General features: G+C 49.7%; 1 protein-coding gene across 4 annotated transcripts in view; it reads left to right on the forward strand.

Moving 5' to 3' along the window:
- The window catches only part of ZYX (zyxin), a 29,603-nt gene that overhangs the window by 10,332 nt on the left and 7,229 nt on the right, over window positions 1–12,042 (forward strand). For 2 of the 4 annotated variants that reach the window (XM_038391583.2, XM_038391592.2), the window contains exons 3-10: window positions 5,607–5,788; window positions 6,272–6,364; window positions 6,929–7,462; window positions 7,804–7,948; window positions 8,051–8,220; window positions 8,442–8,620; window positions 8,863–8,983; window positions 9,194–10,828. In XM_038391583.2, the coding sequence (XP_038247511.1) occupies window positions 5,607–5,788; window positions 6,272–6,364; window positions 6,929–7,462; window positions 7,804–7,948; window positions 8,051–8,220; window positions 8,442–8,620; window positions 8,863–8,983; window positions 9,194–9,304 (1,535 nt within the window). In that variant the 3' untranslated portion in view covers window positions 9,305–10,828. Of the gene's footprint in view, window positions 1–5,606; window positions 5,789–6,271; window positions 6,365–6,928; window positions 7,463–7,803; window positions 7,949–8,050; window positions 8,221–8,441; window positions 8,621–8,862; window positions 8,984–9,193; window positions 10,829–12,042 lie in introns of those variants that run through there. The other 2 variants (XM_038391600.2, XM_038391610.2) reach the window with 1 other exon arrangement.

The following is a 12,042-nucleotide window of genomic DNA, read 5'->3' on the forward strand; positions in this document are numbered from 1 at the left end:
AGTACCATGTCCAGTTTTGAGCCCTACCCTCCAATTTTTCCACATCCTCCTTGTCAAGAGTCCAGTGGAGGGCAACAAAAATGATTAGGGGCCTAGAGCACATGACTTATGAAGAGAGGCTGAGGGAACTGGGATTATTTAGTCTGCAGAAGAGAAGAATGAGGAGGGATTTGACACTGCCTTTGTTATGGAGAGAGAATAAAGAGAAAATACCATTTTAATGTGGAAACTAAATACAAAATCATGTAATGCAGTGCTAACTGTATCAACTTCTGTGGCCTGTTTTGATACAGGAGGTCAGCCTAGATGATTTGATGGTCTCTTCTGGCCTTAAAGTCTATGAAACTCGGCCATGCTGCACAGACAGATAACTACTAGTAGTACACAAAAAAACACTGGTTTCACAGTAGCAGCCGTGTTAGTCTGTATTCGCAAAAAGAAAAGGAGTACTTGTGGCACCTTAGAGACTAACAAATTTATTAGAGCATAAGCTTTCGTGAGCTACAGCTCACTTCATCGGATGCATTTGGTGGAAAAAACAGAGGGGAGATAGATAGATACACACACACACAGAGAGAGAGAGAGAAAATGAAACAATGGGTTTATCATACACACTGTGTAAGGAGAGTGATCACTTAAAATAAGCCATCACCAGCAGCGGGGGGCGGGGGGGGAGAAGGAAAAAACCTTTCATGGTGACAAGCAAGGTAGGCTAATTCCAGCAGTTAACAAGAATATCTGAGGAACAGTGGGGGATGGGGTGGGGGGGAGAAATAACATGGGGAAATAGTTTTACTTCGTGTAATGACTCATCCATTTCCAGTCTCTATTCAAGCTTAAGTTAATTGTATCCAGTTTGCAAATTAATTCCAATTCAGCAGTCTCTCGTTGGAGTCTGTTTTTGAAGCTTTTTTGTTGAAGGATAGCTACTCTTAGGTCTGTGATCGAGTGACCAGAGAGATTGAAGTGTTCTCCTCCGACTGGTTTTTGAATGTTATAATTCTTGACGTCTGATTTGTGTCCATTTATTCTTTTACGTAGACTGACCAGTTTGACCAATGTACATAGCAGAGGGGCATTGCTGGCACATGATGGCATATATCACATTGGTAGATGCGCAGGTGAACGAGCCTCTGACAGTGTGGCTGATGTGATTAGGCCCTCTGATGGTGTCCCCTGAATAGATATGTGGACAGAGTTGGCAACGGGCTTTGTTGCAAGGATAGGTTCCTGGGTTGGTGGTTCTGTTGTGTGGTGTGTGGTTGCTGGTGAGTATTTGCTTCAGGTTGGGGGGGCTGTCTGTAAGCAAGGACTGGCCTGTCTCTCAAGATCTGTGAGAGTGATGGGTCGTCCTTCAGGATAGGTTGTAGATCCTTGATGCGTTGGAGAGGTTTTAGTTGGGGGCTGAAGGTGATGGCTAGTGGCGTTCTGTTATTTTCTTTGTTGGGCCTGTCCTGTATTAGGTGACTTCTGGGTACTCTTCTGGCTCTGTCAATCTGTTTCTTCACTTCAGCAGGTGGGTATTGTAGTTGTAGGAATGCATGATAGAGATCTTGTAGGTGTTTGTCTCTGTCTGAGGGGTTGGAGCAAATGCGGTTGTATCGTTGAGCTTGGCTGTAGACAACGGATCATGTGGTATGATCTGGATGAAAGCTAGAGGCATGTAGGTAGGAATAGCAGTCAGTAGGTTTCCGATATAGGGTGGTGTTTGTGACAATCGCTTATTATCACCATAGTGTCCAGGAAGTGGATCTCTTGTGTGGACTGGTCCAGGCTGAGGTTGATGGTGGGATGGAAATTGTTGAAATCATGGTGGAATTCCTCAAGGCTTCTTTTCCATGGGTCCAGATAATGAAGATGTCGTCAATGTAGCGCAAGTAGAATAGGGGCATTAGGAGACGAGAGCTGAGAAAGCGTTGTTCTAAGTCAGCCATAAAAATGTTGGCATACTGTGGGGCCATGCGGGTACCCATCACAGTGCCGCTGACTTGACATTGCCCCAAATGTGAAATAGTTATGGGTGAGGACAAAGTCACAAAGTTCAGCCACCAGGTTAGCCGTGACATTATCGGGGATACTGTTCCTGACTGCTTGTAGTCCATCTTTGTGTGGAATGTTGGTGTAGAGGGCTTCTACATCCATAGTGGCCAGGATGGTGTTTTTAGGAAGATCACCAATGGACTGTCGTTTCCTCAGGAAGTCAGTGGTGTCTCGAAGATAGCTGGGAGTGCTGGTAACGTAGGGCCTGAGGAGGGAGTCTACATAGCCAGACAATCCTGCTGTCAGGGTGCCAATGCCTGAGATGATGGGGCGTCCAGGATTTCCAGGTTTATAGAATACCCCAGGTCAGGGTTCTAGGGGTGTGTCTGTGCAGATTTGTTCTTGTGCTTTTTGTTGCTATCCTTGCAACAAAGCCCGTTGCCAACGCTGTCCACATCTATTCAGGGGACACCATCATAGGGCCTAATCACATCAGCCACACTATCAGAGGCTCGTTCACCTGCGCATCTACCAATGTGATATATGCCATCATGTGCCAGCAATGCCCCTCTGCCATGTACATTGGCCAAACTGGACGGTCTCTACGTAAAAGAATGAATGGACACAAATCAGACGTCAAGAATTATAACATTCAAAAACCAGTTGGAGAACACTTCAATCTCTCTGGTCACTCGATTACAGACCTGAGAGTGGCTATCCTTCAACAAAAAAGCTTCAAAAACAGACTCCAAGGAGAGACTGCTGAATTGGAATTAATTTGCAAACTGGATACAATTAACTTTAAGCTTGAATAGAGACTGGGAATGGATGAGTCATTACACAAAGTAAAACTATTTCCCCATGTTGTTTCTCCCCCCCATCCCCCCCCCCCACTGTTCCTCAATATTCTTGTTAACTGCTGGAAATAGCCTACCTTGTTTGTGACCATGAAAGGTTTTCCTCCTTCTCCCCCCCCCCACTGCTGGTGATGGCTTATCTTAAGTGATCACTCTCCTTGCAGTGTGTATGATAAACCCATTGTTTCATGTTCTCTGTGTGTGTATATCAATCTCCTCTGTTTTTTCCACCAAATGCATCCGATGAAGTGAGCTGTAGTTCACGAAAGCTTTGCTCTAATAAATTTGTTAGTCTCTAAGGTGCCACAAGTACTCCTTTTTCTTTTTGCAAATACAGACTAACATGGCTGTTACTCTGAAACCAAATTCATGGTGTACCTTGGCTAAAAAGGAAATCTTAAGAAAAGGTGTATCCTATCACTTGTAGTTTTGAAGAGAATCTCTCAAATGTGATCCAGTATATTGCTGATGGTTGAGTCTAACTTTCCCAAGCAGCAGCAGGTCAAAATCAATAAGGCTAGACAGTTTCACTTATGCTGCTCCTGCTCAGAGTTCTGTATCCCGCAGTGGAATGGACAGTCGGGTCAGGGGTAACTATAAGCAGCAATAGACACTGGATTTAGGGTAAGGGATATAGTAGTGGATGCCTCCCCTTTCCTAGCAGGAGCCAGAAGCCTTTGTAGCTTTGGGTTGGGGGGAGGAGAGAATGCAAGGGGAGTTCTCCTCTCTTGTAGAAGGTGGGGAGGAGAAGAGGGTACAGGTTTATCTGATCTCTGCTGGCTAGAGGATATTTGCCGCATAAGAACCTCAACAACTGGAGGGGAATGAAGTTTTTTACCAGAGCATGATCCCTGGACTTATGGGTCCCTTCCTCTTTCTTCTCTACCTCAGTCAAGAAGGTGTCTGGTAAGTTTCTCAAGGCCTTGTGGAGACCAGGCATGGAAAACTTAAACCCCAAAGTCAATGTTTCTTTCAGCTACCAGAAAAAGAATAGCAGCTTCCAACAGTACCCCAGTATCTGTTTGTGTGATGGGCCAGATAGTCTAATGCAGTGGCTCTCTACCTTTCCAGACACTGTACTCCTTTCAGGAGTCTGATTTGACTTGTGTACCCCCAAGTTTCACCTCACTTAAACTGCCTGCTTAACAAAATGACACAAATACAAGAGTCATAGCACACTAGTACTGAAAAATTGCATACTTTCTAACTTTTACCATATGATTAGAAAATAAACTGGTGTATAAATATTATGCTGAAATATAAGTACATAGTATATAGAGCAGTATAAACAACTCATGGTATGAAATTTTAGTTTGTACTGACTTTGCTATTGCTTTTTATGTAGCCTGTTGTAAAACTAGGCAAATATCTAGATGAGTTGATGTACTCCCCTGGAAGACTTCTGCATACGCCCAGGGGTACATGTACCTAGGGTTGAGAACCACTGGTCTAATGCACAAGTTCCCAAACCTGTCGTCCATGTGTACGTGCTGGCAGGTTATATGGTCATATCTGCTTGGACTTGATCTATATAGTCTTCTAGGCTCTTCATTGCAAAAAGCCTGGGTGCCTGAAAAAGTACTGGAAAATGAGGAATAGGCACTCTAACCTTCTGTCCTAATGGAAGCTGCTATGTAGGAGTAAATGGGAAGCCACCTGCTAGTGGGAGAGGATCAGGCACTGGAGAAGCATGTGCAGGAGAATGAGGAGAGAGGACAAAATGGCTGGGAAGGGAGATATTTAAATAAGGGCAAACATGCATGGTGGTGTATGCACACCTTCCCCTGCCAGGGTAGATAGTGGGTGTGTGGACACTGCGGTTACTGTCTACCTGACTGTCTCATACCTCACCACACAGAAGTCCAAGAGCCAGAGTGAAAGCAGCAGCCCTTGGGTTTGGGGCAGCATGACCTAGCAGCCGTTATCCAAGGGGCTGCTACCAGGGGTGTGGCAGCTCAGGTAGGGGGGGCCTGGGCCCACCCAACTCCACCAGACACCAACCCAGGGCCATATCAGTGGCAGAGTGGTCCACTACTGGGTCAGAGGGGAATCCCAACGAAACATGCTGACCTCACACAGGTGGGGGATATCACTTGCTCACCCTCCCTGAGTCACTTCCTACCATGCTTTCTGAAGCTGTAGTCCATAGGCTATCGGGGTCTTTGGGCTCTTCAGCACAGGTAATTCCCTGGGGCTTCATTGGCAACAGATATCCAGTCTGGTTCTTGGGATCTCCAGCTCCTGCAGGCAAGGGCTGTGATGGCTTCTCAGCTGGAGATTCCACCAAGGTCCTTCCTCTCCAGCAGTCAGTCCAGACTGGGCTGCTCCCTTTTATACTGGCATAGCACTTGGAGTATGCCCAGTATGGTCTGAGGGGGAAGGACTTCCTCTGCCCATAGTGTGGTGTTAATCCGTTCCAGACCAGTGTGGGGTATGCACACCCAATCAGTGTGCAGGAGATCAGACTGGATGATCACAGTGGTCCCTTCTAACCTTAGTCTGCATCTAAAATGCATTAAATGCTATGGTAACTCTCCAAGGTGCACAATTGCTGTTTTTCTTTTATGCACTGGCAAATGTGTTGGGGAATAGTCTCTGTGTGATGCCTAGCTTGTGAAAGTTGTGGTCCCTGTGGGATGGAAGTTGGAGACCCCATAGTTTCACAGTTCTTAAGTCTCTGGTCTGACAAGCTTTCAGATCTTCTGAGTGTTGCTGGAGAAGCATGGTCAAAACCTGTGCTTTTTTTCTTTTCCTTGTTCTTCCCTGCAGAACTTCCACTGCCACCTCCGCCCCCTCCAGGAGAGGAGACAGTCATCTCCCCAACCAGTGCTTTCCCTCCACCCCCACCGCCATTCGAAGAGCCCTTCCCCCCAGCCCCAGAAGAGGTTTTTCCTTCTCCCCCTCCCCCCATGGCTGATGAGGGACTTGTGACTGGGGTACCTGCCCCACAGGTAAGTATAGCCATGGCTAGTCTGGGGTTCTTCTCTTAGGTGGGCCACTCTAGTTCCCTCTGGCACTTGGCAGGGCTGCATGGCCTTGAGTCAACATTTCTGCACACACACCTCAGCACTGGGAAGATGCTGGGAGCAGAGAAGCTCTCACTTCAGGCAGCTCCTCAGTGTTTTCAGAGTGCTTTGTTCCTGGGGAAGTCACTACTGTGGCACCATCTGCCTGGGCCTGCATTCCGTACTGCCCACAGTGCTCACACAGCATGCATCTAACCCCCACCGTCACCTCCAGCTTGCCTCTCAACCAAAATGAGTTGTAGGATTATGCTGATTCAAGACCCACAGCATTCTATTGCAGCAGAGGACTGGGGTTGGGAACCTCAGGGTTGGATAGGGGATGCCCCCAGGTTTGCAGCTGTTCCTGATAGGGGTGAGTCACATAACATGTCCTATTGCTTCTTCCTCCCCCATTGGTTGATGACACAGGTGCGTGGGAAGATGAATAGTATTGATCTGGAGATTGACTCACTGTCCTCAATGCTGGATGACATGGAGAAGAATGACCCCTTCAAATCCCGGGTGAGCTGCCCTCCAGGGTACATTGCACTCTCTGGATGGATCATGTTGAAGGGAAGGGGTGGTAGGCTGGTTTCACTAGTGGTGAAATAGGGTCAGAGAGGATGGCTGAATGGGGATATTGTGGGGAAAGGGGAGCTAGAGCAGTTACTGAAGTAGGAAACAGATAAACCATAGGGAGAGGGAGCATAGCTGGAAGGGGAGAAAACAGTCCTGCAACTGAGATGTCAGGGATGTTTAGTGGATTGAAGGGGTAGCCAGATAGATGAGGTGGGGTGTGGAGTCAGGGAGAAGAAAGAAGGGCAGCTCTAGCCTCCCCTCAGTCTGTGGGAGTAGATGAGCTGTGTGTGTGTGTGTGTGTGTGTGTGTGTCTGAGGTTGGGGATTGCCTCAAGCAGTGATACAGACTCTCCAAGGACCTTATACTGAAGTGCATTAATACACCCTGCAAAGCATGGTGTATTACTTCATAATACTTCATCACTTCATGATTAATAATAATAATTCATAATACATCACTTCATAATACTGATTGGCTGTCTGTTCTCCCTATCTCTTCTCCTTGCAGGTGTCTCCAGGATCTACAGCTCCCCTGGAAACACCTTCTGCCCCAAAAGGCCATGTAGAAATCATGGCTGTGCCTAAAGATCCCCTAGCTCCTGCTTCTTTCCCCCCCAAGTTCACCCCAAAACCCAGTGGAGGCTTCATGCCAAAACCATCTGAAGTGGATGTGGTCCCTGCACCAGCACCTTGGGCAGCCCCACTGCAACGTAGAGACCCCCCAGCAATGCAGTCCAGAGCACCAGCCCCATCTGCACCCCTTCTTCCCTCAGGCCAGCCTGCCCCTAAATTTACTCCATCCCCTGTTGTCAGCTCCCCCAAATTTGGATCCAAACCAGCTGCCAGTGCTGCTGGGGTCCCCACAAACTCCATGAGATTTACTGCCCCAACCCCTGCTCAGACCCGATTTACAGCCCCTTCAGCTATGGGCTTGGCCCCAAGGCCCCAGGCTCCCAGTTTCACCTATGCCCAGCAGCGGGAGAGACCTCAGGTGCAGGAGAAGCCACGTCCCACAGGACAGCCTGCTGCCCCTCAGGACGTGGTAAGGAGCAGAGCCACGCTTCAGATAGCTTGTGACAGGGTGTGTGTTGGGGAGGGGGGGAAACGGAGTTTCCTCCAATGTGAGGAAAGTTAGTACTCCTATCTGAGAGGGATCAGCTAAGGAAGAGCCTTCACTGTATCTTTTTTTTTTTTAGGGGAGGGGCAGGCAGTAGGTGAAGAAGGGTATTCCCCAGAGATACCAGGGAAGGAGGCAGGCATTGCAGGGTGCTCCTGAGAGATACTGTGCCAGTGGGGAAGGGGGTGCAAACATGGAGGGAGGGAGGCTCCTGTCCCCCAGGAAATGCTCTCTGGCACTGAATGTTTTCCTCTGTCTTTCTGCAGCACAGGGCTCCTGTGGGCACTGGTTCAGAGCCCCCCAGGGGAAACGCCTTTCTGACCATGAAAGAGGTGGAGGAGCTGGAGATGCTGACCCAGAAACTCATGAAGGATATGGAGCACCCATCCCATGCGGAAGCCTCCACTTCTGGTGGGTGCTGGCAAGTGAGGTCCCCCTGTGGAGAAGCTGGGTATTAGTCTGGGTTGTGGTGGCTATCCCCCTTCTCTAACCTTCTCCTTCCTCCTGTGGCAGAGCTGTGTGGCCTCTGCCGGAGGCCGTTGTCCCGAACTCAGCCGGCTGTACGTGCTCTTGACCATCTCTTCCATGTGGAGTGCTTCACCTGCTTCAAGTGTGAGAAGCAGCTGCAGGGGCAGCAGTTCTACAACGTGGACGAGAAGCCCTTCTGTGAGGACTGCTATGCTGTGAGTGTTGGAGGGGCCCAGGGTGTGGGCATTGCTGTGCTGGAAGGGGAATGGGCATGGGGTTGCTGCTGTGCTCTCAGTGGGCACAGGGCCCTGTGTGGTTGGCCTGCCCCTCAATTGCCTGAAGGAAGGCTGCCCCTCCTGTCCAGTGTGCTACCCTGGGGATACTGTTGGATTGGGCTGCTCTTATCTCTGGTTCACTTTCTCTTTCCTCTCCCTAGGGTACCCTGGAGAAGTGCAGTGTCTGCAAACAAACCATCACAGACCGGATGCTGAAAGCCACAGGCAACTCATACCATCCCCAGTGCTTCACCTGTGTGGTGTGCCAGACCCCACTTGAGGGCGCCTCTTTCATTGTGGACCAGGCCAATCAGCCCCACTGCGTGGATGACTATCACAGGTAGGCAGGAGGCCTCTGGCCAGAGGAGGAGCCAGCCCCATGGGTAGATAGTCGCCCAAGAAGATAGGGGAGCCACTCTTTCCTCCCTCCCGCCCCTGCGTGCACGCACACACTCACTCATCCTTGCTGCAGGGAGGCCCTCTTCCATACTAGGCTGCCTCTCTGCTCTCCTGCACTGTTTGACTGGATCCCCATTGGGAAGGCTGCTGTTGTCAGTGTCTCCTCTCCTCCATGTGCTGCAGGAAGTATGCCCCCCGCTGCTCTGTCTGTGCCGAGCCCATCATGCCAGAGCCTGGAAAGGATGAGACCGTGCGCGTGGTGGCCTTGGAGAAGAACTTCCATATGAAGTGCTATAAGTGCGAGGTAACTAGCCGCTCTTCCAAATCTCCCTCCATTTCCCCATGTCCGTTTCCTGTCCATGTCTCACTATGGCATTGTCATGTTCTCAAGCCTGTCAGCCCTCCCACGGGAGTCCCCCATGTGCATCTGTCTCGTCTCTTCTCCCTTCTCTTCTCCCCCAATCTCATTCACATTAGTGTTGTCACTGAACTTCCTTCATCTTCTCCCCCCCAGGACTGTGAGAGGCCCTTGTCTATTGAGGCAGATGAGAATGGCTGCTTCCCTCTGGATGGTCACGTACTGTGTATGAAGTGTCACACTACTCGTGCCAAAGCTGCGCGCTGAGGGGCTTGGAGTGGGGTGGGCCCCGATACTTCTCCTCCCCCATACCAATGGCCTGCATTCCCCTGCTCTCAGTGGTCCAATCCCTTTGCCCCACAGGGCACATTCCTTCCTACAGATACCCTGGCAGCAGTCCTTCCTTCACACAGGGATCACCACCCCTAATCCCCTCCTCCATGCCAGGACCCCTTCTGCAATGCCCGCTTTTCCTGGCCACAGTGCGTTCCAGACTGGGGAGTGTGGGAGATTCCTCTTTCCCCTAAATTGCTCTAGAATGGACATTTAAATAGGCTGGCCTCTCCAGCCCTGTGCTCTCTCACTCCTTCAGCTCCACCTGGTAGAGCTAGGCTAGTGGTTATGTCTGAGGCTAAAGGTATCTTTGCTCCACGGAGCAGTACACGTATTTGGCATTGAGGTGAAGTGCCTGTCTCTTCAGCGCTCCTTTCTCTGCTGTCTCCCTCTCATGCCCATGCTCCTAGATGTGGGTATTTATGAGAAGAGTGGAGACTGAGCTTGGTGGGTGGCTTTGCTCCCTGAGCTGGAAAGAGTTAATCTAGGTCAGGGGTGGCCAACCTGAGCCTGAGAGAGAGCCAGAATTTACCAATGTACATTTGCTAAAGAGCCACAGTAATAAGTCAGCAGCCCCACATGAGCTCCCTCACCGCCCGCCCACCCACCAGCAGTCCCACAAATCAGCACCTCTCCCCCCCCCCCTCCCCCCATCAGTTGTTTTGTGGCATGCAGGAGGCTCGAAGGGGGAGTGGGAGGAGTGAGGACATAAGCTCAGGGGAGGGGGTGGGAAGGGGTGGAGTTGGGGTAAGGCCTGGGGCAGAGCCAGGGGTTGAGCAGTGAGCACACCCACCACATTGGGAAGTTGGCACCTGTAGCTCCAGCCCTGGAGTCGGTGCCTATACAAGGAGCCACGCATTAACTTCTAAAGAGCTGCATGTGACGCCAGAGTCGCAGGTTGGCCACCCCTGTGCTAGGTTATAGCTTTCCTGCCTCTGTCAGATCTCACCAGCTGACTGATCCTGTCTAACATTTTTCCTTGCCAGATAAAACTGTTAGCCTGGGGAGGGGCCTCTCGCTGGGTTTGGGACCCTCTTCCTCCCCTCCCCTTCTCTCCCAAAAGGTGTCTACTCCATTTCCTTTCATTCAGTGTCTTCCTTGGTGCTTGGCCCAGTTGCTTAGCATAGCAAACTATCCAAAGGATTTGTATGTTTACAAAGGACTCTTAGAGCTCATTGTGGGGGGCTGCCAGTGCCCAGTAGGGAATGGCCCCAGGGTGTGGTATGAGGATTCACTGCCAGCACAAGGTGGGAGGGATGTCTCCCCAGATACCAATAGGGGTTGCTCACTGTTACTGGGAAGGCCGCAGTGAGATTGCGATGTCCTTGTTGGCTCTGCCTGTCACTAGGGTGATCCCCTCTTTCTGGGCTGGAATCTCAGTCTCTGACTGAACTGGCATTTTGGATACTGTACTTTCCAGCCACTGTGTGCATCTAATAAAGTGTTTTTGGTTTTTTTAATTGAAATCTCCTCCTTGGTCTGTTAATACAACCTTGTGCATGAGAATCACCATGTTCCACCACCATACAGCCATGAGATAGCATTGCTGTCCCAGCAACAGTCTGGTCACTTCCCCATTCCACACCTGAATCCCAGGGTTATGGATTCTGCCTTTGCATTGGCAATGAAAAGGGCTGTGTTTCCCCCATCCTCTTTCGCTTCCTCTTCACATTGTGTAAGCTGAAGAGCTCAAATTCTCTGCAAATCTGGTCCTTAGGTCAAAGGTATATAGGCACATTGATGCAGATAAGCAGGTGTCTTATCTGCTTTGGTACCTAACTCCTGTTGAAGCATCTCTAGGAGCCTTGGTACCTTTCAAAAATCTGATCCTAAAGCCCTCCATACTTTTGATTAGGTTAATTGTTTTTGTTCTCTGGACTGTCTCTAGAATCGAATGGTGCCCAACCCTGAATGCATGTCCTTCTTTGGAAGTACAGTAGCGTCTCTGGGCTCATTCACAATGCTCCTGTTGTATCCTAAATTTTTTTGTGGATCTAGCCCCACATGACACAGATCTTCAATTCCCCACTCAACTACTGCCTAATCCTCTAGGCACCTAAACTTCCTCTAATAAAGTTCCTTGGGTGCCAAGTTTCTGCCAGCGAGCATGTTCACAGCCACCTCAGTTGAGGTGCCTAGGTACTTAAGCACCAGTGGGATCCTCAGGTGGGGAAACACCTACTTTATCTTGCCTGTGGGGCCTGATCCATTCAGAGTTCTCCAAGCATGCCAAACACCACATAAAATGGTGGGAGGGAAGAGTAGGAGTGGTGCCCCCTCTAACTCTTAGCCCACTGGTTAGAGTTCTCAGCTGGGATGTGGGAGACCAGGTTCAGTTCCCCTCTGCCTGATGTGGAGAAGGGATTTGAATTTGGGTCTCTTCCCCCAGCTGCAAAAGAAAGCCCTAACCATTGGAGTCCTTCTCTCTCAGAACAGCTCAAACAAGGGAATGAGAAGCATGTATGATGGGATAATATGATTTTGGCAATTAATTGATCTTTAAATATTCATGGTAAATAGGCCCAATGGCCTGTGATGGAATGTTAGATGGGGCGGGATCTGAGTTACTACAGAGAATTCTTTCCTGGGTATCTGGCTGGCGAGTCCTGCCCATATGCTGAGGGTTCAGCTGATCGCCATATTTGGGGTCGGGAAGGAATTTTTCTCCAGGG

The sequence above is a fragment of the Dermochelys coriacea genome, chromosome 1 (genome assembly GCF_009764565.3).
Source record: "Dermochelys coriacea isolate rDerCor1 chromosome 1, rDerCor1.pri.v4, whole genome shotgun sequence".
Classification (NCBI taxonomy): Eukaryota; Metazoa; Chordata; order Testudines; family Dermochelyidae; genus Dermochelys; species Dermochelys coriacea.